This window comes from Bacillus rossius, chromosome 5, assembly GCF_032445375.1.
Source record: "Bacillus rossius redtenbacheri isolate Brsri chromosome 5, Brsri_v3, whole genome shotgun sequence".
NCBI classification, from domain to species: domain Eukaryota; kingdom Metazoa; phylum Arthropoda; class Insecta; order Phasmatodea; family Bacillidae; genus Bacillus; species Bacillus rossius.
Window position 1 is genome coordinate 78,446,612 of NC_086333.1, and position 27,209 is coordinate 78,473,820.

The 27,209-nt window shown below is 42.6% G+C and overlaps 2 protein-coding genes across 5 annotated transcripts in view; both read left to right on the forward strand.

The window, feature by feature from the left end:
• The window catches only part of LOC134532070 (uncharacterized), a 566,709-nt gene that overhangs the window by 469,232 nt on the left and 70,268 nt on the right, over positions 1–27,209 (forward strand). The gene's annotated exons all lie outside the window — the stretch shown is intronic.
• Positions 1–27,209, forward strand: part of LOC134532062 (ankyrin repeat and BTB/POZ domain-containing protein 2) — a 119,912-nt gene that overhangs the window by 79,127 nt on the left and 13,576 nt on the right. Inside the window, exons 5-16 of the mRNA XM_063368239.1 lie at positions 693–845; positions 2,917–3,068; positions 6,093–6,180; positions 8,050–8,273; positions 10,539–10,797; positions 14,147–14,292; positions 16,178–16,365; positions 17,930–18,156; positions 19,758–19,966; positions 22,185–22,329; positions 24,117–24,413; positions 25,811–25,938. Coding sequence (XP_063224309.1) covers positions 693–845; positions 2,917–3,068; positions 6,093–6,180; positions 8,050–8,273; positions 10,539–10,797; positions 14,147–14,292; positions 16,178–16,365; positions 17,930–18,156; positions 19,758–19,966; positions 22,185–22,329; positions 24,117–24,413; positions 25,811–25,938 — 2,216 coding nt within the window. The remainder of the gene's footprint in view (positions 1–692; positions 846–2,916; positions 3,069–6,092; positions 6,181–8,049; positions 8,274–10,538; positions 10,798–14,146; positions 14,293–16,177; positions 16,366–17,929; positions 18,157–19,757; positions 19,967–22,184; positions 22,330–24,116; positions 24,414–25,810; positions 25,939–27,209) is intronic.

Sequence of the window (27,209 nt, forward strand, 5' to 3'; positions counted from 1 at the left end):
GTCGTGGTTGTGACTCGGCCCGCCTGCTCTGCGCCCCGCTCGGGCCGACATTATTTGACAGTTGCATGGTACAGTTTTTCAAACTGTGGACTTTTGAAGAGAAGTTTTTTTTTTTTTTCATGAAATCCCGAAATAAACATCATTGATTTTAAAATCAAAAAGGGTTTGGGGGGGGGGGGGGGGGGAGAGCTCTGGAAAACTGAGAACGACATAGCGTGTTCACGCTCTGGCACACATCCCATTAATTAGACCAAATCTCAAGAAAGTGGTTACATATTTACTTAACGCCTTATAAGAAATTGTATGGTTTAGTTGTTGGTGGCTGTTTATATATGTATATGTATATATATATATATATATATATGTGTGTGTGTGTGTGTGTGTCGCAGGGGATCGGCCCGGCTATAAGACGACCTTACTTGTAACATTCCTGAAACACTTCAAAAAAAATTATAAAAAAGAATGTTCCCCAATAATAGTTTTTTGATGCTTTTAATTTAGAGGTCAAGTACAAATTTGGTCATGCAGTTTTTACTGAACAAAAGGAGTTAGCAGAACTTGTACATACATCTACCCAGAAGACAGTCCAAACACTGTCTGCCATGGCAGGTACCACATTGTCAGCTACGAAGCGCGCGACCCCTGGGAGAGGTGACTGGAGGGGAACGCTCGGCCGGGCACGGTTGTTGCAGCAGATGCAGCACCGCGCGGCCCTGCAGACGGTCACCAGCAAGATGGCGACGGTGGCGAGCAGCCGGCAGCCCGGGGCGCGCGGCTACGGCACGGCTGGGCGCGGGGGCCACCTGCACCACCACCTTAGCGTGGAGGAGCTGCGGCTCATGCAGGTAGGCCCCCCTCCCCTGGACCCGCGGCCATCTCTGTACCTGATACAGCAGAAGGAAGATAACACCCTACACAACATCCTGGTGGTTCTTCCTATGCATGGTGATCGAACCACCGGAGCAAGAATAACTGTGCTGCTTAAAATTGATTATATGCGGACCGGCTCTAAAACAGATGATTTAATGGAAATTTACATAAGCAAATATGTATATGCTGCTGAAATGTTTATATAATTATGTATATAAATAAATATAAATGAATTATGCCCTTAAACAAAAATTAAAATAAAATAATTAAGAGAATGAAGTGGTTAATAATGTTATGCAGAATTAAATTTGGAAAAGAAATTCCTTCTGGCATACCCCTTCGGGGTTTATATATCAAGAAGATAAATAGTTTAAATGTATGCCTGTTGAGAATAGGATTGGTGTGCCCGGCCATTCACAGCTCAGATAGCTATCACTGCTGCAAACCTGAGGCTGAACCTCCAAACTCCCCGCGAGGTTCGTGAATCCCCTCTTTCGTTCTTTCTCGTATTGGAAGATGACATCCTGGCTGGGCCGACAAATTTGCACCAGTTTCGATAGAGAAAGTAAAGATGATGGTTATATGTGTGGAGGTTTAAAGCAACAGGCCCCGAACCACTTAGATACCGAATTTTAATTTCACATAATTTCATGATATAGCCATCATTTCAGTGTTAAATGGTATATTTACATGAATTTCTGTATATTTCAGTTTTATTACAATTCTCGTAAAGTCTTGTCTCTCCGAATTGATTTACGTGAACTAATTCGTGCTGGGAGGTTGGGCAACGAATCTTCGCAATCATTCCATTCCAGGATTGATTTATACATATTTAAGTAGATATTCTGTTGTCCTGTTTGAAATATTTTAAACAGTTAACATTACTATGAATCATCCATGTTAAAGTCATATTGTAAATATTTTGAACTGAAAAATAATGTGTAATGCATAGACAAATTATTATATTTTATAAATTTGGTTTGTGAAATGGTACACTCAGCCTTTAAATAAACCTTGAAAAATCACTTGGAAGGTGAAACCAAAATATTTGTAAGAAACATGTATTTATTTGTTGGATCGTAGAAGATTCATTTCACTCCAACTTGCTAGTGACAGTGGATGTCTGTATGCCCCCAAGTTCGTAATTGTCACATGGTGTAGCCGGTGTACCAAGATGACTTAAGTAAAACAGCTCATCGTTCTTCGCTTACAGAAAAATCTTTTACTGATGTTTTTGAAAACGGGCAATATGTTTCACTTCCAACATGAACGAGTCCCACGTTCTAATTGTTCTCGTGTGTTGGTGTTGAAAAATTTTTTAGATCGCATACCAGTGATTTTATACACCAATTCTTATATTCTGTGCATGGCTCCGACATTTGTTTTAACTTGCCAAAAGTAACGTCAAAATCAGCAGTATTCCAACTCGTGCACACACTATATTGTTACAAATAATTAAATGTTATACTATTTTGTTTGTGTCCGGAATTAAATGTACCAGTTGAGACATGAAAAAAGGTTGTGATATTTTCTGATCTCAATACCGCGCTACCTGTGTTTCGCGACGCTTTGTGACCGTTCCGCTAGTACATCAGTGGCAGGTACAGGTTTTTTTTTTTTTTTTTTTTTTTTTGAGGAGAATTGCGAAGAAAGGAAGGAAAAAAAGGGTTTTTGCTGTTTGGTGTTGTAACAGCCCACCTTGCATCATCGAAAATAACATATTGTCGTCACCAAGATCTCGCTTTATTTTTATTTTTTTTTTTTGTAACTTCAGGGAAGGGGCTGTTTTCCTCCGATCCCTTCTCCTCTTGCATCCACCACTAGTAGGTATGTTCCACGTTCATGGGCGGCTCGAACACGCAGGCTGCCCCACGTTTGTTTCTGACTGAATCGGCGGACGGATGAATGAATCAGAGATGAGGAGGAGGAGGGGGGTGGGGGGGAGTGAACGGGAGCGCCCCGAGCGAACCCACCGGCCCCGGGAAGAGAGCCCGACCCGCCCTGCCACCGCGACACCCCCCTGAGCGAGGCCCGGCGTCTGCGCAGAGGAGGCAGGACTCGAACGGCAGTTCGTCGGACGACGGCACGCGCAGCTCGGGCCACGCCAGCATGTCGGACGGCCACCTGAGCTCGTCCCCGCCGGTCGAGCGGCACCAGCACTACCGCTCGCACCTCAACTCCGTCCCCGAGGACGACAGGTGCGTGCCGCCATCCGTTACGTACATGCTCCGCTGGTTTCTTTACCGTCGAACCTCGCATGACAGCAGCGTCAGCCAGGGGGGGTATTTTGGGTGTCCAAACACCCCCCGAAATATTAAATGTATCTGTGTGTGTGTGTGTGTGTGTATGTATATATATATATATATATATATATATATATATATATATATATATATATATATATATATATATATATATATATATATATATATATATATATATATGAACTTATGATAAATTTACACTTGTCTAGGTGTTGTAAATGCACTTAGATGAAACTAAGAAAGAACCCTTGAGCCGATAACCCTTAATATTCAGAAATGAGTTTTCAACACTGTCTCGCTAAAAATATCATAAAGTCGGGACACAAATTTATGTTATTTAAATCCAATATTTTAATTACGAAAGTGCTTAAATAACACCAATTTGCACATTAAAATCAAAACTTTTCCGGGGGAGGGCCCCCGTACACCCCTCCCTACGACAAGGGCAGGGTGTAAGTAAAAACCCCCCGAAAAGAAATCCTGGCTACGCCCCTGGCGTCAGTAGAACAACATAAGTGAGTGGTAATAAAGCTGATACCTAATTCCTGCTGTACCTTCTGTCGTACCCACGGACGTAAACGTGGGCGTGCTGACACAGTTTGTGTAGCAGAAGGTCGCACGACACGTAGAATGCTAACAGGAAACCGGCCGATACAGTGGTCAACCAAAGCAAGCATATCGGGGTAGGAATAAATTTTGTACATAGCTGTAAATTTAACCAAATACTGAAAACGTGTGAAAATAGCAACATTTTATTCTTAAATTATGTAACTCGATGAATGATTTTTGATATTGCATTTTCTACACGTCACTTGCAAAAATAACTAATTTGTCTTAGTATTTATAAATAAGAAACAGTGCAATTTTAAACTTAATGAGAGTAAACTTTTTTATGGTATGTTAGCTTCAAAATCTAGAAATATAAAATCAAAAGGATACAAGATAATTTAGATTATATTATTATATGGTCATAATATAACAATAATAATACAGCTATCACACTAATTTACAGAAATTATTTCAGTGATTTCCTTGTAAGATTTCTAAATGCTACCGATTCACTTTTTTTTTTTAAATAATTACTTGAATATTTACTACCATAACTTTGAGAAATTGTAACCAACAACCAAGTGAGACTAAAAATGAGCATACCTAGTTTGAGACAGCAGCTGTTCCCATGATAAACTTAAATCCTAAGTGAAAGACAACCATCTTGTATTTTCATTTAGGTTAACAGGTGTGCAGTTCTATGAAGTGTTCATTGATACAGCTTAAGTTATGTACATTCAATTTCCTGATAAATGTAGGTATTTCAATAGGAGAATTAATTTTTTTTTGAGTTACTTATAATCATATAGTTTATTTTTATTATAAGTATAAAAAAAGTTTTAGGCCTACCTAGTATGAAATAATCAAACCAGTGGAATGAGCTACTACAGCAATTAGATGAACAAATAAAAAATATTAATTTATTTTTACATAAAGCACAATTTGTGTGAACAGTAGTCTATTATTGAAAAAAAAAAAATTTCGTCTGACGAGATTTGAACCACATCAATAAAAACATCTTCAACTCTGGACTGCGTGTTCTGCCGATTAAGGGAGAGGCTATGAATTATCAATACATTAATGCCATTTGGTATCAAAATAAATACGTAGTGGTTTAAAATTAACAGCCGTAGGAATGGGAAAATGTATCTTTATTTGTTACTTTAAGAGGTGAAGCATAATTTTATTACAATAATTTATTATATTTTTTTAAAATGATTCTGTAAACATAATATGAGAGCTCTACTTTGATATTCTTTGAATCCAACCTTCAGTGGTTAACTAAAATTACAGCACAAGATTACATTTTCAAGTACAAAACCAGCAGAAGCTGATTATATTAAATTTATTTGAGAAATGCTGAATCACAAATAACTCATTGGCCTACTTTAAATAGTGCTTCAGGAATGGGTTGAGGGTACTTGTTGTAGAAGTAGATAAGGCCTAAAAATATGTTGAACATATGTTATGTAGGCATATTAGCCATTTAATAAATTGTTACTTTTGCAACAATTGCATAACACTAAAGAGAAGGGACCGGAAAAATTTGTGGGTTCAGTGACCTGCAGGATGAACTCCATAGTTCCACATACACTCGGTCAAATGCCACCCACTCATTGGCCCAGAGTCATCCAGGTGAGTTGTGAGCCAATAGCAGAGGCAGCACTGAGGTATAACTATTTGTATTTTAGCCTATCACGAGATGAATTTGCGAATTTTTCCGGTCTCTACTGATGAGGGATGTTGGGGAAGGAGCCTGTGGACCGGGGTCAGAACCAGGGCCCCCACATGGCCGGTGCTACCGTTGCTATGGCAACGGGGCCCGTGGGTCTAGGGGGCCTGCAAAGGAAAGAAAAAAAAACTTAAAACAAAAAAAGTAGACAATTTTAAATAAATCATAGAAAACAACTAAACAGTAAGGCCTAAATTCAGTTGCCAATGAAATATCACACCAGAGTAAATATTATTCGGAATATGCCGTGCGTACGGAACATGTCTGGATCTGCAACTGTGAGCAACAAAACCATTACCAATTGACGTGACAACAACGTTGACCGTGCAGAACACTTACACTCATTTATTTGCCATTATTCAAAATCAATTTACGTTGACAATCAGAACACTTACTTAAAACTGGTTTTAATGTGTTTTAAAAATAATTGTTAAAGGGTTAAAAAAAATATATAACTAAAACAATATACATGAAGGAAAAAACTTTTTTTTTTATTTGTTAGAAAATAAAGAGGGGGGGGGGGGGTGCATCATGACTTCTAGCAACGGGGCCCACAGAATGATGTGGGGGGTTCTGGTCAGAACCCGGGGCCTCGGTAGCGTTCGCTCCGTGCAGAGACGGGGCGTGTGCCCAGGAGGGAGGGCCGAGCGTCAGCGTGCGTGTCCGGCTGTGCGCAGGTTGTCTGCCAGCGTGATGCAGAGCCAAGGTCGCAGCGGGCGGAAGGCGACCCACAACAGGAGCCGGCACCGAGCGACACCTGCCAAGGTGCGCCAGTCTCCGCAGCCCCAAAGCCTGAGGCCTGAGCGAACTAATAAATCGAAACCCTATTTCGTTCATTCGTTCATTCACAAGACTTTAAAACCCCATCTCATGAATTAATAAAAATCATTTACTCACTTGACCTTTTAAACCCTAATAATTAATTAATTTACACGACTTGAAATGCTAATTATTTATTATGTAATTAAATAATTTATTCATTCTATGACTTAAAACCCTATTTCATTAATTAATTAAGTTATGTTGAATTCAGGGTAATTTGAAACGATGAGAGGTAATGAGGAAAAAAACTGACCGGCTCACAGCAGCATCTGGGGCATGTTTACCCTCGTGTAAAAAAATCTGTGTTGGTCCACGCCGAGAGCGTGTGATTGGTGGATGAGGTGGATCAGGACTGTGCTACAAGAGGCTTGTTCCCGATAGCCACACCACCCCGGGAAAAAAAAATATTAGGAATTGGGCACTTAAAGTGAATTGGTTTTTAAATTCCTCATCAAGCACTCAGAGTGTATGCACATGTTGACTAATACAGCCTCTACAATAATAAACCAGCTTCCCCTGCCTCTTTTTTTTTTTTTTAATTTGTACAAGAGTTGGTAGTCATGGCCGCTAACATCCTCGTGCAGGAGGGTCGTGGGTTGGATCCCAGCACCTAGCATCACCGGGATTCTTGAGCACCGAGGGGATACCCAAATGGTTCGGAGCCCACTGTAATCTCGGAGGTCGCGTCACCTCAAGCCTCAGTGCACTGCCGTACGACGCCAAACCCTGTAGCACAATCAGAACCTTTCATTTGTGCGCCCGGTTCGTGACGTCCCAAAATGCAACCAGATACTGTGGAGAGCGAACTTGTGTGTAGCTCGTTTCCCAGTCGCTTACGCGAGGAGAGTTTCAACTCTCAGCTTCATCCTCCAGCATTTTCACATTTATGTATATATTTTTTACATGGGTTTGGCTACATAATAATCACAAATTGCTATTTGCTGTTAAATTTGGCAACAAAAACCTAGTATAATTTACAAGTAAAAAGCTAAAAACAAATGAATATGAATAATAGTTTGCAGTCACTCACCAGCAATTCGTGTTTTGTCTGTCCACGATGTGAGTGGGGGCGAACGGGCCACGGTTGCACCGTGGCAGGGAAGGGACAGAACATCACCCATTGCTGGAAGCAGGGAGGAAATTCCCCAGGCGTTGACGATCCCCGACTCAGCCGGGAATCGAACCCGGGACCTTGAAGCTCTTCGCAGAGCCAGCGAAGGGTGAACCGGAGGACCGACGAACTAGGGTTGCCAACCGTCCTGTATTGTACGGGATTTCCCGTATTCTGTGACTAAAAGAATTATCCCGTACGTAGGCAGGACGGGGACGTGCTATTTCCCGTATCTTTTTTAAAGTTCAATTCACACACCTGCATTAAATTGAAAAAAAGTATTTTCCCCGCCTGCGTCGCACCACCTGTTATAAATATGTATTGCGACATTGCGAGGCCTCCGTTTACTCCGCAGTTCGCCGGTCACCAAATAGTTCATGTTGACGCCGACAGGTGGCATCACTCGTCCGTGCTTGGTCTGGTATGTTTGTGTCGATATTGTGTTGAGTTGAAAAACGGATAAAGTTATCTTTACTGTCATGTCTTTATGTATTAAATATTCATCACTCAAAAAATTATTAGGCCAATACAAAAAAAAATTTAATATTTCAACCAGGTGCATAATTTATTTTCAGATACAAAAACTGCTAAAATAGCACCAATTCAAATTTTTGTTCCGGGTGAGGGCCCCCGGACCTCCCGCTCTATCGGGTGGGGTTCAGCGTCCCTCATGGTAACCCTGCGACGAACTGCCCCCGCAGCTGGTGCCGTGCGGCTCGGGCCTCGAGGACATCAAGCTGGCCATCCAGCAGCTCACGATGCGCTCGCACGCGGGCGGCTACTCCTCCTCCACCTACTCCAGCCTGAGCGGCAGCGAGTCGGGCGAACCGGCCGCCCGCCGCCTCATCCGCCACTCCTCGCTCGAGACCATCAACACCAACGTCACCAACGCCGACGAGTTCGTCTGGGTGGACTCGCACAACCGGTGCGTGGCGCCGGCTCTCTCTCTCCGTCGCCCCTCGCAACCTCCGTGTCTCGCCAGCTCTCCTGGCCTCGGACGCGGTCAAGCGTGCATGATGTCGCCAAGCTCAAATGGACGTAGTTATGCAAAAAAGGAACCAACCCACATGAAACCTATTCTGAATATTTTGAAGTTAAAGTTAATTATAAATTGTAATTCTCGTATTGATAACATAATGTGGGTATCATTTTAATGGTCTAGTATAAATACTGATATAATAATAGCAACAACGGTACAATCAACCTTGTACTATTTTAATTTATTTTAAAATAAAATATAACAAAATCGAGGGTTGCTTCCTTTTTGCATAACAACGTCCAAATGTAACTGTACATTTTGTTTGGATATAAATCAACCAAACAACTTTCTTTTTTTTTATTATCTTAGAACATTCAATTGAAAAGCTCGAGGTTACGTAACGTTTTTCAATTTGTCCGTTCGGAGAGTTCAGAGATGATGACAGTTATTTTTTCCTTTCGAGTTTTGCAAAGACTGGAAATATACTAATCAAATAAGATAAGTTTTGTACTTAAATTTTTTATCCTCAGAAAAAGAAAACTGGAATATGCCAGAGTTAGATTTGCTTCGATGGATTTACTTTTTTTTTTTTTTAAATTCTAGCCTAATGTTTAGGTAAAAGTTATTTTAAACACTTTACTAAAAATTTGGTTTTGAAGTCATTATTATCAACTGTGCAGGTTGTCTGTAGGATTGATACAATTATATCACAAAGTAGTGTAGATTCCGTGTTGAATGAAGTTTTTTTTTTTTGTTCAGAGCGAGAGTGATACACACACATGCACTCACTGCTGATAGGAGGTTTAAAAATTAGTGGCGGCCATAAGAGGGTGTTCGTGCAGGTGAGCGGGACAAGGCATATCAGGCTTAAGTGAGGGCGTAGCCTTCATTTATGTAACACTTTTTTTCATTTTAATTTTTTAATGAGTCCCCCTTTTTTTATCAGTAAAAAATATATAAAAAATATTTTATTACTTGATGTAGGCTTTTGGACATACGCCATTACTATGCTCATGTATGTCTGTAGAAGAAAACTACAAAAAAACACAAATTAAGCAAAAAATTGCTGTTGTCAGGATGTAATCACCACGAAATACTCCACAACAGGAATGTGGTCAACAAAGAAAAACAAAGAAAAATGGACTAACTTAACGTCCATTTTTCTTTTTGTTTTTCTTTGTTTGTTGACCATATTCCTGTTGTGGAGCATTGTGTGGTTTTTTATATCCTGACAACAGCAATTTTTTGCTTAATTTGTGTTTTTGTCATTTGTGTTTTTTTGTAGTTTTCTTCTACAGACATACGTGTGATTAGCAATGGTGTATGTCCAAAAGCCTACATCAAGTCATGCACTCCCATTGCACAAATCTTTCGAAGAATATAATATTTTATTGGTTTTGAAATGTTGAATCTATTATCAGATAATGAATGTTCACGGACCCCTGTTTAGCACTAGACCACCTGTATTTGCTGGCACGGGCTTACTCCACAGTACTTACCTGGGAAGCATGTAGTGGGTCACTCTCCAGTAATAAATTTAATAACGCCCAACTACAAAAGAAAGGCTTTATTTTCACCACCTTTTCAGAGCTCCTTCTAATTAACCGTTACATGCCTCTCTCTCCCTCCAAAGACAAAGTTCCATATCCTTCCGCGGTCAATATTTGCACTTACTTCAACCAAACATACACTTCAAAGTAACATAAGTTTAACAAAAAAAAAAAACAAGATTTTAAACCACAATTTCATTTACTTTACCATTATTTAACAGCATGCAATAACTTCTGGCAACCTATAAAGAAATAGTTCCAGCACAATATGGCGGCAGCCTACATCAATTTTCTCCCAAATAAAGTGAAACGTCACTTGGCCAATCACAGCTAACTAGTTCACACCACAACGCTTTCAAACACCTCTTGGCGCCAGCTGGGCGGCCCTTCCTTACTCCTTCTTCCCAAAATGTGGATTAATCTTGAATTTATAATCACCTCTGCCAGAAGTCACCAAAGAAAAAAAAAGGACTTATAGAAAAAAATCTAAGGAATGCAGAGACAAATATTGCAAAATCAAACATAACACAAGAATAAATATTTTTTTTATATTCTCAAAACCCCCACAAAGGAATCAATGTGAGGGTAGGTCAGTGCCTAACCTCCTTACAATGTGCGCGGAGCGGGGAGTGTGAGAGCGTGAGAGCTTGTGGTCTCGCAGGCTGGTGGAGCTGCAGCACCTGCCCTGGTCCAGCCACGACGTGCTCAAGGTGGTGCAGAACGGCCGCACCAAGGACCACATGGAGCGCGTGTCCATGGAGACGGTGCCGCGCCTCTGCTACCTGCTGCAGCGCGCCCTGGTGCGCGTGGGGCGCGAGGCGCAGCGCCTGTCCCGCCCGCTGGGGCTGTGCTCCAAGCAGGAGGTGTGCTCCGCCCTCAAGATCACCCTGTGCCCCGCCCTCGCCGACTCCTGCACCAAGGTCAGTCGGCGCTCCATCCGCGCTTCCTGACACGCCATCCGTCACTAGGTGCAGTCACTCCAGTGTGAGACACCAGCGGTTCTAAGATTCATAACTCCAATCTAAGACACCGTCGGTTCTCTAAGATGCATTCACTCCAATGTAAGATACTATTGATTCTGAGATAAATTTGCTCAAATCTAAGACACCACCGATTCTAAGATGCGTTCACTCCAATGTGAGATACTATTGATTCTCAGATTAATTTGCTCAAATCTAAGACACCATCAGTTCTAAGATGCATTCACTCGATTCTGAGATGAATTTGCTCAAATCTAAGATGTATTTACTCCAATACAAGATGCCATCAATATGAAGAAGAATCCATCATTTGATCCTAAGTTTCCTTTTTGACTAATTTTAACCTACAAATTTAAGATGCACTTTAATTATTGTAACTTTTTATTTTATTTTAGGTGAATGAAAACACTGGTGCATTAGTTTTTTTTAAATGTCCTTTACTAACCCCACGGCACTGCTCGGCAGGTTTTGTGTACAGGCTGTTCTGGTTGACCTTGCATTTATTTGGCCGCTTCAACCCTTAAGTAAGGGGAGGTTTTTTTTGACAGGCGGGGCTTTTGGGGAAGGTGGAGCAAAATCCCTGGGACCCCAATTGAGTTTCATTATTATTTTTACTACTTGTTGTTACTCTGATAGGATAAAAATCACAAGTTGTTAATAGAAATCTCAGGAAACCTTAAAAGTTATACAATACGCACAAATCACATTTACAGTTGTGGCCACAGTGACTTTATAGTCATTTGATTTTTTTTTTTTTTTTTTTTTATAACTTTGGAGTTTGAAAAGCTGTAGATTAAATAATAGGAAGGGGGCGTGACAAAATGATTTGCCTCCAGACCCTTAATTTCTCAACTGTCCTGTGATGTGGAATGTGCTTATTGTTTTTCTGGAGTAAACAGGACAATCATGCATGTGTGCATCTGTGAAAATCGGAATTTTATCTTAATGTGATCTGTGACTAGCTGCCTCTGTTTACTGTGCCGCATTCTGAATTACAGTTTTGATAAATAACCTGCTGAGTGTTTATAAGTCTATAAGTGTAAAAACTACAAAGTCATCGCAGCACTTAAATTTCAAATCTCAAAAACTCAGTAAATAAGTCAGTCTTAGAATCAAAGTCAAAGTGACCGTAGCACTGCCACCTTAGCAAAGATATGTTATTTAAACAAGTCCTGCACATGAGGTTTGGTACCTCTTACCCAGCATTTTAAGTCATGTTCACAAATAACATATTACCGACACAGTTTATAAGTCCGAGGGTTTAAAAAATATGTATATGTAAAAGCCTTATCGTCGGCTCACTTCTAAAACCTCGTAAGTCCAGATTTTCCCAGTTTTATATTCCGGATGTGTTTGGTGTACAGTAGAATCCCGCTGATGCGACCCCTCACGGTTTCCGGAAAAACGGACTTATAAACGGAATGGTCGTAATAGAGAATTCGGGGTGTCGCCGCATCGTCAGATACATACACGTGAATGCCGCTCGGGCAGTGTCTAGCCGAGCTCGGCGCGTCCACTATCGCACGAAAAGCAGTCTCAGCTGTCATGTTATCTAACCCGCCTGCACGAAAAGCCGCTAAGAGAGAGTAAGAAACTCGTCCGGCCAGGCTGGCGGTAGCGGCGGCTTGACGTCATACGTGACGTGACGCTTACCTCTCCCATCCCCTGCTAATTCTTCAATGTTAATCCCTCCCAAAGCCACAAACAATGTAAAAACACCTTTCCCTCCTTTTCCAACTAACATTTCAACACATTCCCTCCCTTATTTCAACCTTCTGCGTGAGAAACTGTCACCATCCTCCTCCCCTTCCACACCGCGGCAAAAGCCAGGTTGTATAGTCCATTCTCTGTAAAATAAATATTTTTATGGGCTTATACGACTGTCCTTCGCCGTTAATAAATACGTTATAAGTTATTATGGTACAATTTTTTTATTAGTCACACAGCAGTTTCTGCTGAAAAATCACTAATACCTCGAATTTTATTGAATAGAAAAATTTAGCAGGGCCATAAATATATTTTATTTTACTGCAAAGTTACTTTTCCATCGGCATTCTAACGTGTTTTTTTTTTCATCTTTTTTTTTTTACGCTGTGAAGGGACGTGGAAAAGATAATTGCTTGAGCTGTCAAAATAAACATCGCTGACGGCAAGGGCGGAAGCGCATCCTGTCGGTCTGTCGCTGTGATTATCTACTCCAAAAACATGTTACAGCATTTCAGGATAGCATTGTTCTTATATCTTTCGTTTATAGCCGAATGTTTTCTACCTGATCCACACAAGTTCCTTCGCCACGTTTTGAACGAAAATAACCACCAGCCGGCTAGCATAGCCGAACTCGTGTGACGCGAATTCACTTGGCGCGAGTATTTATCGGAACCCATTGTTCGAGGTCTGCGAGTCCGAGGTGTATAGCATAATTCCACACATTTTTTTTTTGTTTATCTGCGCATGTGCGATGTCAGCGATGTTATAGAAAAATAGCCGAGAACCAAACACCTGGCGACGTCGTTAACACAGTGAACACAGCGAACACAGCTTTGTGTGGCCAGTGACACCTGAGATGCAGCTGGCAAGATCACACTAACCAGTCGTAAGACAAAGGCACGGGACAGGGACGGCAATAGACGCGCGCGTAGATGCTATCAGGTGATGCGCGCAGTTTACCGGTATTGGCTAGCGTGGACAGTCTAGAGGGGTGGTATCTATTTTTAGCCGTCTTTTGTATGCCTGCCTGCTTACAGTACAGAGCTCGCCAAGATAAACGTGAACACATAGCGCCCAACAAAGTGTAACTGACTTGTTTTTCAGCCGATTTTACTCAAATTTTCGACTTTCTCTGCTCAAATTTTTCACTGTTTCTTAAAAACGGTCGTATAAACGGAATGGACGCATCAGAGGGGGGTCGCATCGGCGGGATTCTACTGTATTTTTTTTTTTTTTCATTTTTTCATGGTGCATATGCTGATAAAACCTCGTGAGTCAACTCTACTTTAGTCTCTTTTCTATTCACAAATTATTAAACCTCGTATCTTTGTCAGTCGAAACCGTGCTCCAAAAGCTCATAAGTTCTCCTGTAAAATTGACTGAAATGGAGTCACGAGGTTTTAGAAGTAAGCCGACGCTATACAACTTATAGAAAAAATATCATGTCATTCAAATCTTCCAGATTGTTTTCAGCAGCTAAAGTATGAACCACTTGTATGCAAAGTAAGTGAAGGGGTGGGAAACAAAGCAAGCAGCGTGTCTGTGATGATCATGTGCAGTGGTGTTTTGCGCGTGTCGGCAGGCGTGTCTGCGGGCGGCGGCCATGTTCGCCGTGTCGGGGGACCTGCAGCTGAAGCAGAGCAAGTCCAGCCGCGCCGGCCTGCAGCTCTCCGTCGGCAAGTTCCAGCGCTGGATGGCCGACGTCTGCCTCGGCAAGTTCGTGCACGAGTAAGTGCCGTGCCCCGCCTTCTTCCTCGCTGGGACACTGTTTGGTACTTGGTCGGCACGGTGGACTCCGCTTTTCATTTCCTCCTCGGGAGTTGCGAGGCCTAGAGTTGGAAACATTTGTGATGCCACTTTATGGACACTTGCATCTGCTAAACACAAACCTAATTGTTCAACATTCTTAGCTGAGTATTTTAGAATGTAATTAATTAACATCATAAACAGAATTCAAATTAATTTTGTTTTCCATAGTTAGATACTCATATATTATAAATTTTCCCTTGGAAAATCAACATTTTCCTTAGCAAACATCCTAATATAGGATTAAGTTTTCTCGTATAAAATATTGCGACAATTCGCGAGGAAGAGTATTGAACTGATCTCTCTGGGAGAGTTTTGATTTTAAAGATCGAACAGTCACCTTCAAACGGCTTCCAGTAAATTGACTGTGAAAAGACGAAAAGGTCTAAAAAGTTAGGGTTGATTTTTTTGAGTCCCATTTTTTTCATAATGCACAACCGTAAGACTGCATGCTAATTCAGATGCTTCTGCATTGGGGATGCACCACCAAGCATCAACCTCAGCTCATACTAACAAACTTTCAGGTAGGTGAGGCTCCTAAGTTATACATTTGAAAATACTTAATAATTTTTTGTATTTGAAATTATATATGTTACAGAGCTTAACAAAAGTGTAATGCTCATAGAGCAACAAAAAAGTGCAATAACCAGTTATGTTTTCTGTATAGCACACTTAGGTACATATTTGCACACATGCAGACTTGTGCACTTTCATCCTTGCTCACGCCAGAATTTTAACCCATTTTTCTATCTATGAACTTTCACTTCTAAATTGCATGATGGCCACACACCCAAGTTTTTTTTTGTTGTTTGGTATTATGTTTTTTTGGATATAGTGCATGGATCCTTGTTTCGATCAACAATTAAAAACTGGCTTTTTTTGCGGTTATCACTGGTTTAAGTCTATGCCTCAAAACATAGTTTTTGAAAACTGAGAGGATTGAGTAGGAGTGGATATTCTCCATTTTGTATTTTTCAGATATTCTTTAACCATAGCTTGCAGCATCATCAATCTTAAATCACATTTATGGAACAACAGGTAATGGATCAGACCATTATTAATGAAAGAACGTTGGAGGAGCAGCGTTAATAATTGAACATTAAAAGTGACCCCCAATTCATTCCTCTTGAGCTGCGAACCAGAGCCTGTCGAACAACTTGAGACCTTAACAACGTGAGACGAGCTAGTGATGATATTTAAAGCAGTGTCGTGCTAAACTGAGGGCGTACCGGCGTTACGTTTTTGAATTAGTGGTGGAAATATAGTGGGCGCCACCACGTGAGTGGGCACGTGGACCCGGCTAGAGGCTCTTACTCAGGGCTATTATAGAAAATAACACGAACTCTTCATAAAATTAGCATATGCACATCCATGACCAGACCGTCTGTAATAATAATTGCGTATGTGGTAAATTGGTTTGAATAAAGTTATACGTTCGTTCCGTCGTCGCCCTGCTAGGGAGCGTCCTTGGCCGTGCTTGCACGTACTTTATTATTAAAAATAGTATATTAATAAATCAAAAGACACTCACTTACTGACTCGTCGTGACACTTATTTTAGGGACGAAAAGAAAAGGTTGCAATATTATTTAGTTACATTCAGGGGTGCGGCGCACTGCAGCTAAGCGCCCTCTTGCGGTAGTTCGTGGCGCGCAGTTCGAATGCTCGCACGACTACGTACGTCACGGTGGAAACGCCGGGCAGGAGAGGTGTGGGAAAGGGAACGGAGGATGATCAGGCTCGTGGGGCGAAGCGTCGGGGATGAGCGGTCCCGGTGCGGGGGAGACGCGGAAGTGACGATCCCGCAGGTACGCAGCGGTGTACCTGGCCGCCGGCATGGAGAACCTGCTGGAGGAGATCGTGCTGCAGTGCCTGGCGAGCGAGCCGGACGCCGTGCTCACGGCCACCGTGTTCGAGCACGCCATCGCCAGCAACGGCGACCTGTGGGGGCTGCTGCAGCCGTACGCGCACCTCAACGCCGGCCGCATCGCCTCAGGTATCGCCTGCATTTCACCAGTGCTCATTTACAACGCAGTTTAATTCTCTGAACTATGTTTTGCTGTACTATTAAAATATTTTAAAAAATTGTATCACTTTCAGAAGCTTCCTTTTAAGTTATTTGCAGTTAGGTACATATTTTACACAGTTTTCCAGCTGAAACAATGTGAAACCCTTTAATATCCTGGACCTTGATATCCCGGACATAGAATAACCCAAACAAAAAAAAAGAGCAATAATTGGCAAAAGATCCTCATGCAAAGGGTACTTACAGTAGACGGAGTATAGCGAGCAGTGTTAAGATGTACCCAGGTATACGTGCATGCGAGCAGTTTCACACACGTTCAGCACACTCCCCCTTCCAACCAACTACTACCCCAATGTCTCAGGTGTTCCCACCCGCACGTGAGCAGGAACGACACTCGAGGGTTTCGTTTTTCAAACAGGAGTTTCAGTGTGATCATTTTTATTCCTGTACATTTTTTGATTCATAAAAATAGTGTATTAATTCAACAAATACATAAATCAAATATTTCATTTTTGCCATTATATATAATAACATATGCTACAAAAAAAACATTAAATGTTTTGTAAATAAAACTTAAGTAAATTTTTATGATCGTATCATGCAGGTATACTTGTATCATACACACCTTAATCTTTACCGTATATCATAACTTATGCTTAAAAAAAAGTACCTTAAAAATATTTAATATAATTTAATATATAGTTTTAATTTTTAAAAATTGATATGTCATCAATAAATAAATAAAATCATTATTAATAAGCAACACTAGTAAAATTTCACGCTAAACAAACTACATTCAATGAATTTACCATAGTTAAAACAATTTTTGTAATTCGAGTTTGTCAAATTGCTGATTGGTTTCATGTTTTCATTTGCATTTTGATGTTATTTGTGGTGTTGGCATGCTTCGCTGTATTATTTCAGTTTTATCGCAGTTCAACATAAAATCTTGTCCTTAGTCATGAGTCCTCGCAGTCGAGATGCTCAGGCATCGCGCTCATGTGGTGAGGGTCGAGGGTTAACTCCCTGGCACACGGCACGACTCAACGTTCACACTCTTTGCTTCTTTGATTTCTTCATTATTCCTTGCTGCTTGCGTAAAAAAATATTGTTCATGAAATATTTGAGCAGTATGTAATTTTTTTTTTTTTAGAAAATGTTATTTTACACTCCAAGCAAAACCGACCATGTACTTCAGTGCTAGCTCACTCGCAACTAAACGCAAGCCGCGCCAAACTACGCATTTTAGCATTCGCTGCCGCGCGGTTATGCGCCATTGTGGGGGGACGCGGGAGGAGCGTTGGTGCCAGCATTTCCCATTGCCGTCAGAGCAAGCTTCACAGTGATGCAGTTATTGTTAGCCTCGAGTGCATAGTTTGGCCGTAGTATCCTGCTTCCGTGTGGCCAATATTCTGTCGTGACCTCCCGTACGAAACGTAAGACGTTCGTCGAATTCCCGTCAAAACCTGGAAAGCACGTACGTATGAAATCGTAACTGCGCTGATGCATTGAGCGCGGTGTGTGTGTCCGACAGGGGCGCTGGCTATGCCGCGGTGGGCCAGCGCGTCGAGCGTCAACACGGACTCGACGCATGCGTCCTCATCGCTGGCCGGCGGCAAGTCGCTGGAGCAGTCGCTGCTGACGACGTGCGTGGGCTCGGCGCAGGAGCTGACGGAGCTGCTGGCGAGGATCAACACCCGGCCCGTCAGCTGGACGCCGGCCGCCGTGCAGGCGCTCTTCTACTTCATGAGGTGCTCCCAGGTGAGCCCCGTCCGAGCAGCTCCCGGAGACTGCTTCATCCGAGTTCGTCCCTTGATCCTGGGGGCATTTTCTTGTACTGGTGACCGGAAAAAAACTGCGGGTTCAATGACCTCCAGGATAAACTCCATAGTTCTGCGTACTCTCGGTAAAAATGTCATCCTCTCATTGGCTGCTGTCTTGTGAGACGTCCCAACGTAGAGCAGCCTGTGATTCGAAAAAAGCTTTGGTCGGGTGTTTCTCATTGGCCCAGCGTCATCCAGGTGAGTTGTGGGCCAATAGCAGAGGCAGCACTGAGGTATAACTATTTTTATTTTAGCCTATCGCGAAATGAATTCGCAAATTTTTCCAGTCTCTAATTATCTTGTACACATTGATCCTGTGGTACATGATGCTTGTTATTTTAATTTATTCACTCAAAAGATCCTGGACTTAGCAGAAAACTTTGCTATAACAATGAATCATGATCGTAAGTTAAATACAATAGAAATTAATTTCCACAAGACCTGACATAAATTGTTTGTATCGTGGTATTTAGTCAAGATCTATCAACATACTGTAAATTAAAACAGCAAGCATCATCTAACATGGAATCAAAGGAGCTTGCCTTCAAGATCAAGAAATAAACTGGGAACAATTACCCTTCAAATCAAATACTGAATAAAATATCAAATCATTCACGAATGTTGAATATTTTTCTAATAAAAGTTAAACAAATAGTGAAACTTATTTTTTTTTACAATTTCACAGGAGTCCAAGAAAAACTAATGCAAAATATGCAAACTACAGCAGAATTAAAACGAGAGAAACATATCTGTATATGGAGCCATAATAGCGTGGTGTAAAATGCAAGAAAATGAAAAACAAAGGGCAATGTATTTTTTTTAAAAAACCAGAAAATTTCAGATTTGATATTAGTTTCGTTGAACCAAAATATTATGTAAAGTGTTTTTAATAATTTTTAATCAGAATCATAGATTATTTGTTGCATGTAAAAATGTTTCTATGTACTATTTGTAGAAAACAAATCCTAATTCCTCAGTAAATCTTCTTAGCATCATTAACGTTACATTCTTTTCACTAAAAATTTTTTTGTGAATCAATCCCACTTGCTATGTGGGAGACCTAAGATGCACATAAAGTTCTGCCATTCCCGATTACACCCGAACAATTCACCTTCGGCAAACTTCGGGGATTTGTTTTATTTTCGCGCAGGGAAAAATGAATTCAATTATTAAAAGTGGTCGGTCAGGTTAGCTACATTAAAACACTTTAAAACACTATGGACGGTTATGTTAGGTTAGCATAGCTGCATTAAAATAAACAGAGAAATATAAATATTAACAAATGAACCCGAGGTCGGCCAAAGGTGAATTGTTCGGGTGTTTATCGGGAATGGCAGGACTTTATGTGCATCTTAGGCTTTTCCCCTTGCTGTGTCCGTTGCTAGCGAATAGTCAAAAAAAAAATCACTTGAGCTGAATGGCCGACTTTATGTGCATCTTAGGCTTCCCCTTGCTATGTCCATTACTAGCGAATAGTCGAAAACAAATCACTTGAGCTGAATGGCGGACTCTGTGAATGGAGGAGGGTCGTTGTTGCAGCTGGAGCACGCGGAGCACTCGGCGCCCGTCCAGGAGCTGGTGTACGAGCGGGCGTACGCGGTGCTGCCCCCGCTGGTGGAGTGGCTGCGAGTGGCGGCCGCCCACGCCGAGCACCGCCACTCCTCGCTGCTGGACCGCGACGACGTGATGCAGGCGGCGCGCCTGCTGCTGCCCGGCGTCGACTGCCCCGCGCGCCACTTCACCGCCGGGTGAGCCCCTGGTGTCGCTCCCTTCTCTCTGGCTCCGCACTCGCCGGCGCGTGACCCACGTGCACTCTTTCAGCGTCTTTAGGATTTAATATCTTATCGCTGTTGGGCCATATTCAAAAAATATTGTCTGTAAGACCACTGTACCGGGAAGAGAAGAAGGTCCTGTTGTTGCCTAGGAATGAATGCTCCGTTCTCTTTGGCTTCGCTTTCGTTAGCGCGTGTTCCACATGCGCTCTTTAAACATCTTTAATTAAACTATGAGTGTTAGTTTTTTTTTTTTTTTTTTTTTTTTTTTTTTTTTTTTTTTTTTGTAATTTTTATATTATGCTGGATTTTATATCTTACCCACGACATTAATCCAAAAATAGACCTGTGCGAATGATATATTTTTGATGTGAAGTGAATATCAAATCAAATGTTTAAAACATTTGCAAAGTAATATAATTGCGAATATTGTTTTCATCAAAGCTTAATGTATAAAATACAGGATTGAATTTAAAAAAATATACGTATAATGGTTTAATTTTTTTTAATGTTTAAACTGATTAAGTGATTGGGCTCTAAGTATAACACCATTCAATAAAAATTATAATAAAATACTGCATAATATTAATATTGAGCATTCATAAAAGCGAACAGAGTGCCATTTCTTCATTCTTTTAAGAACCAACTTTATTCGTGCAAAACACATACACACAAAAAACATAAGCAAAGTTTAGCCTTCCAGTGTTTTAAAGTAAAGAGTCACATCAGATGAGAAGCTTTGCATCACAAACGAAGCTTCAGATTAAACAAATAGAAAATTTTCTGGCGAAGTCAAATTGAATATTAAAAAGAGCTTTTATTGATTTGCTTCGTCAAAGTTTCACACAGGCCTAGCCAAAAAACCTTTAATACACTTTTAAACAGTTAGATTATTGTTTGTAAAGTTACTCTGACTGTTTAGGGTGCTCATACATTTAAGTGAAGAAAACTGTGATCTGAATTGTAAAAGTTATCTATCTTGTTATGCCTCCTTAATTTCCTTAAAACATCCTAGTTTTGATTTTTGTTGCTTATGGGCCTTCGAATCTCCCTCAATCTCACCACGAATATTATAAAAAAAACTTGGTAAAAAATGTTAATTCCAGTGGCATTTTATTAAAAAAAAAAACCTTGTGTCGTGAGTACTACATTAATTTTGGTTTTTGACTCTTTGCAGCAAAGCAATTTTTTTTTTCGCAACATTCACTTTGTGTCTCAAAATGGAGCTTGGCAACTCAGACACACTCTTTGTGCCTGTGTTGCTTCTAGCAGTGGTGAAGCAGTTAATGGTAAACCACGAGTTAAAACATAAATCTATTGATGTACGTGTGTATGTAAAGATATTTAAATGGTTGAATTGTTAAGAACTCGTCAGTTGTCGCTGATGTAAGAGGGTAGGAACAGCGAGCCGCAGGACGACGTGGCCCGGGTCCTCTGGAAGGAGAGGCCAGTGTCTCACCGCAGCAGCACTCAAGAGAACTCAAATTCCAGAAATAAAAACAACACACTTCCGTCCACTTTAAACTGTTACTTTCGCAATTGAAAAACATCAAATTTTACATATCACTGGAGAGTTAATTTTCGTTAGGGGTCGTCCATTAATCACGTGTTGTTTTTTTAGCAAATTTTTAACCCCCCCCCCTCCCCCTTAGTGATTTGTGGTGAGGTTTTAGACTTACCCCCCCCCCCCCCCCCCCCACCCCAATAAATCACATGTATTTTTTTGGTACAAAATATTTTTAAAAATTTCAGAATATTATCTTTATATATAGGTATAATATAATTTAATTCTGAAAAATTAAGCACAGTGATAAAAATGTCCAGACACACATTAAGGTTGCAGGTTTATTCTCACTGGCATACAAATAATAAAGGAAAGGCTTATAAGTAGAAATCGCACGAAAAATAAATACACGTGATATCTCTCTACACCCCCCTCCCCCCTTGCGATATTTCGTGATTTTTCCCTAACACCTCCCCCCCCCCCCCCCTCCTTTTCGAGCCTCACATGATTAATGGACGATCCCTTAGCAAAATAGTTGCTTAGAACACAATCTCAACATTCCCAATATCAACGAATTTCTATGAATCTGGAATACTGTTTTCAATTTTTTTTTGTCTCTATTTAAAATATTGGGATGCGCAAGAATTTTTTTTTTTAAACGTGCGCGCGTGTGTGTGTGTGTGTGCGCAGGTCGGAGGAGGCCATCCTGTGCAGGCGCTCCGGCGACGAGGGCGACTGCGTGCGCAGGCTCAAGTCGGAGCTGGCCTTCAAGATGCTGCGCAGCGGGCGCGGGGACCTGTTGCAGCACGCCTTGCAGCTGCTGCCCTCGAGCAAGGTGCGTGCCCCTCGGACGAGTGGAGCAGCCTTCCTGCCTTGTGCCTTTGAATACACATACACTGTATAGAAGTCGCGAGTGGATAGGATTTACACTACGTTTTTCAGAAGCGCATGATGAGCAGCTTGGGAACTTCACCGCTGCAGTGCGCTGCCGTAACGCCCTGCATCGTCTTAGGTTGTTATTTGCACGTTAGAGCGCAGCGCTGTCGCCCGCTGTCATTCCCCCGCACCCCCCATCTATCATTCGCTGCAGCTCGAGGTCGTTCAACGGGAGGGGGAAGGGGTGTTTGAAGAGTTCGACACTTGTCCGCTAGGGACCACCACGAGTCGATGCCCTAGAGATGGTGGCGATTGCGGCGGTGAATTAACCAACTACCTCAAAACCGTATTAGAAATTTTAACCTGGGCTGGCGACTTCTATACAGTATATATATATTCAAAGCTTGTGCGCTACAGACATTCCTCATTTCGCACTTTGTTGCCATCAGACATCGTCAACTCCAAGCATATCACGTAATATAATACTGTGCTTGTTATAGCGCAATGACTGAGTGGACTGTATACGATAATGATTATAGATGCCATCATAATACAACAATTTAACCGTGAGGCTACACCCTAGTACGTACTACTCACCGCCATGATAAAAATATGTCTTGACTTCCAGCTGGAAGTTCAGGGCTGCCAACAATTGGCAGAAGATGCTGGATAATGGTCGCCACTACACAGCAGCGCGGGAAATACAAACTTGAAGTATTCAGAGACTTCTCAGAAGCACTGATTACGTTGATGTCTAATCAATGTTACTAACACAAAATTACACACACTAATACACAGTCTGAACAATGCTTTAACCAGGCCATAACTCCCTGAGTGCAATAAAATTCTTTCGAGGAGTTTTTTCGAAGGACTGAAATATGTTGGCTTATAAGCCATGAAATCTTACTCAAAAATTAATTTAATATAATAGGTCAGTTTGAAAAGCATTTAAACCAATTAGACAGGATTACAAGTGTCTACAGGTCAGCTAAAGTTCTGAGAGTCACGACAAAGAAAGGAGACACTGAAGGACCGTTCTCAAAGGTTGGGATAAAGTCCCTGAATAAACAGCAGTGGTGCTGGATGTCAGGAAAGTAAATTAACGGCAGCAATTTGCAGACTTGCATTTTGTTTATTGACGGTTCACTTCATGTTATAGTTGCATGTGGAAATTATCACTGGAAGTATTTTTTTCTTTTTTTTTTTTACTTAAAATGTTTTAAATTCCTGCATATTGGAGAAAAATTTTATATTGTTTAGAATCATGTTTGATTTTTGTTATGAGTGTAGATTTAAAATTCACCCTTTTAAGAAAAAAAATTGTAAAAATGTGGGTAAAAAAAGCTTTTGAAAAAGTTCCTGAAATTGGTTCTCTAGGTATTTGTAGTCACCCTGATCACATACTGAAGTGGAACTTGTGACAGGGTTCCAGTGTATTTGGTGACGAGGGGCAAGAGGCGAAAAAAAAAAATCAAAATTTTTTTTTTTAATGCTGGGTTTACCTTCAAAGGTCAAAAATTGTGTCTATTGTTAATATAATTCAAAGGAAACTGTACAAGTAATTTAGTATGCACAGATCACATTTGCAGTTATAGCTAAAGTAACGTTACATTGTTTATTTAGATTTTTTTAATTGTGTAGTTTGAAAAGTTTTACATTGATAGGGAGGGAGCCCGACAAAGTAATTCCGGTCGGGCGGTTAGTGTCTCTGGAGGATGGGCGTGAGGGTGGCGTGGCGTGCTGCAGAAGCTGAACAGCGTGAACGAGTGCGGGCTCACACCGCTCATGGCGGCCGTGCTGCTGCGCGACGAGGCGGCGGCGCGAGCCCTGCTGGAACTGGGGGCGGACCCCGACGTGGAGACCCCCGCCTACGGGGCGCCGGGCTGCCCCCAGGCGCACGCCGAGGCCCAGCACTGGACCGCGCTCACCCACGCCGCGCTGCAGGGCGCTCTGGGCTGCGCGCGGCTCCTGCTGGAGCACGGGGCCCACGTCGAGGGCGGGGCGCGACTCAGCGAGGACAAGTGCACGCTCACGCCCCTGCAGGTGAGCGCCGCAGCCCCTCCTCTAGTCCTCCTCATCTGGTCCTCCTCCTCTAGTCCTCCTCTAGTCCTCCTCTGGTCCTCCTCTAGTCCTCCTCTGGTCCTCCTCTGGTCCTCCTCTAGTCGTCCTGTACCCGCACAGACTCTGAGCGTTTCCACACATATTGGAAAGAGAGGGGAAAGTCAGGGAGGTTGGAATTAATTAGTTAATAAAAAGCAAGGATTTCTACTTTCAATCAGTAATGGACAGTGACAGTAATATGAATGGAAAAGGTCATGCTGTTAGTCTGCCGTCACCCAGACTATGATTTTTTATTTTTTAAGTGAAACCTCTTCGTGTGTGATGAGACTAAAATTTAAAGGCTGAATTTTAATGCAACATTTTCGTGAAAACATTGTTGTGAAATGTTTCTAATGGGAAAAGGACAGAGAATAGGTACTTGGCCGAAGAGATATAAAGAAATAACTATGCGGTATACTTTGCTGAACTCATTTCGTTCTCCTCTTCGTGTAATGATAACCGAGAAAGAGTGTGCATGCGCTTGTTTCAGAAAGTAGATACAGGTATCCTATACAGTCAGCTGTAAGTGCCTTGAATTTTATATTTTCTACCAGCACGCTTGCGTTCCTCCTTGTTCAACCAGCAGCGTAGAGAGCGCTGTTGATACAGTCCCTGCATTTTCCACATAGATAGCGCTACCTGTTATGCATTTCATATTTCGTTCATAATTTTGGTATGTTTAAAATGACAGAATTGTTTGAAGAAACAGTAACATGCACAGCTTTTCTTTATTTTGTGAATATTTAAACTGTGCGTAGAATTTATTGTTAATTAATCATTATAGATATCTTGAGCAGTAGTTTGAAGTAGGTAATAATTTTGTTAATTCATGTATATTAATTTTTTTTATTAAAATCAAATTTCTAATAATTAAAGAGAGTTTAGGATTCTTTAATACTTGAACATAAAATGAAAGAAAAAAACTCAATTCTGTGTTATTTTTAGACAATTGTCTTTTTTTTATCTTTCTATCTCTCTCTGCCATTTTACCCCTTACGATATACTTGCGAGTCGAGGTTTGAATTGCCAAAGTAGTTTCTCTTCCATCATGTATAATGAGTTACAAGAGCCTTTTTTATTATTATTATTTTAAAAAATGTATATAATTATTGCTATTTGATTTTCCTTTGCAGATATTTCACACATTTGATTTTCCATTTGATATTCGCTTCGCATCAAAACCCTGGTATTCACAACATACCTACTCCATGTACTAGTGTTTAAACGTTGTCCTAAAACACCTAAGGTTAGTTCCTGTGCTGAAGACCTAGTGTGGGAACCCCAGACTGGTATTTGCTGGAGTAGACGAGAGTGACGCGGTCTCTGGCCGGTGCCGCCAGGTGGCGGTGGCGAGCGGAAACACGGAGCTGGTGTCGCTGCTGCTGTCGCACGGCGCCCATCCCTTCCTCTCGACGCAGCTCAAGGACTCGCTGTGCTACTCGGGCGCCGCGCAGAGGGGCTGCTACAGGTGAGCGTGCTACTCGGAGCCGGGCTGCTACAGGTGAGCGTGCTACTCGGAGCCGGGCTGCCACAGGTGAGCGTGCTACTCGGAGCCGGGCTGCCACAGGTGAGCGTGCTACTCGGAGCCGGGGTGCCACAGGTGAGCGTGCTACTAGGGTGCCGCGCAGAGGGGCTGCTACAGGTGAGCGTGCTACTCGGAGCTGGGCTGCCACAGGTGAGCGTGCTACTCGGGCGCCGCGCAGAGGGGCTGCCACAGGTGAGCGTGCTCCTCTGAGCCGGGCTGCTACAGGTGAGCGTACTACTCGGAGCCGGGCTGCTACAGGTGAGCGTGCTACTCGGGCGCCGCGCAGAGGGACTGCCACAGGTGAGCGTGCTACTCGGAGCCAAGGTGCCACAGGTGAGCGTGCTACTCGGGCGCCGCGCAGAGGGGCTGCCACAGGTGAGCGTGCTACTCGGAGCCGGGGTGCCACAGGTGAGTGTGCTACTTAGAGCCGGGCTGCTACAGGTGAGCGTGCTTCTCTGAGCCGGGCTGCTACAGGTGAGCGTGCTACTCGGAGCCGTCCTGCTACAGGTGAGCGTGATACTCGGAGCCGGGCTGCTACAGGTGAGCGTGCTCCTCTGAGCCGGGCTGCTACAGGTGAGCGTGCTACTCTGAGCCGGGCTGCCACAGGTGAGCGTGCTAGTCGGAGCCGGGCTGCTACAGGTGAGCGTGCTCCTCTGAGCCGGGCTGCTACAGGTGAGCGTGCTCCTCTGAGCCGGGCTGCTACAGGTGAGCGTGCTACTCTGAGCCGGGCTGCCACAGGTGAGCGTGCTCCTCTGAGCCGGGCTGCTACAGGTGAGCGTGCTATTCGGAGCCATCCTGCTACAGGTGAGTGTGCTACTCGGAACCGGGCTGCTACAGGTCAGCGTGCTACTCGGAGCCGGGCTGCTACAGGTGAGCGTGCTCCTCTGAGCCGGGCTGCTACAGGTGAGCGTGCTACTCTGAGCCGGGCTACCACAGGTGAGCGTGCTCCTCTGAGCCGGGCTGCTACAGGTGAGCGTGCTACTCGGAGCCGTCCTGCTACAGGTGAGTGTGCTACTCGGAACCGGGCTGCTACAGGTCAGCGTGCTACTCGGAGCCGGGCTGCTACAGGTGAGCGTGCTACTCTGAGCCGGTCTGCTACAGGTGAGCGTGCTACTCTGAGCCGGGCTGCTACAGGTGAGCGTGCTACTCCGAGCCGTCCTGCTACAGGTGAGTGTGCTACTCGGAACCGGGCTGCTACAGGTCAGCGTGCTACT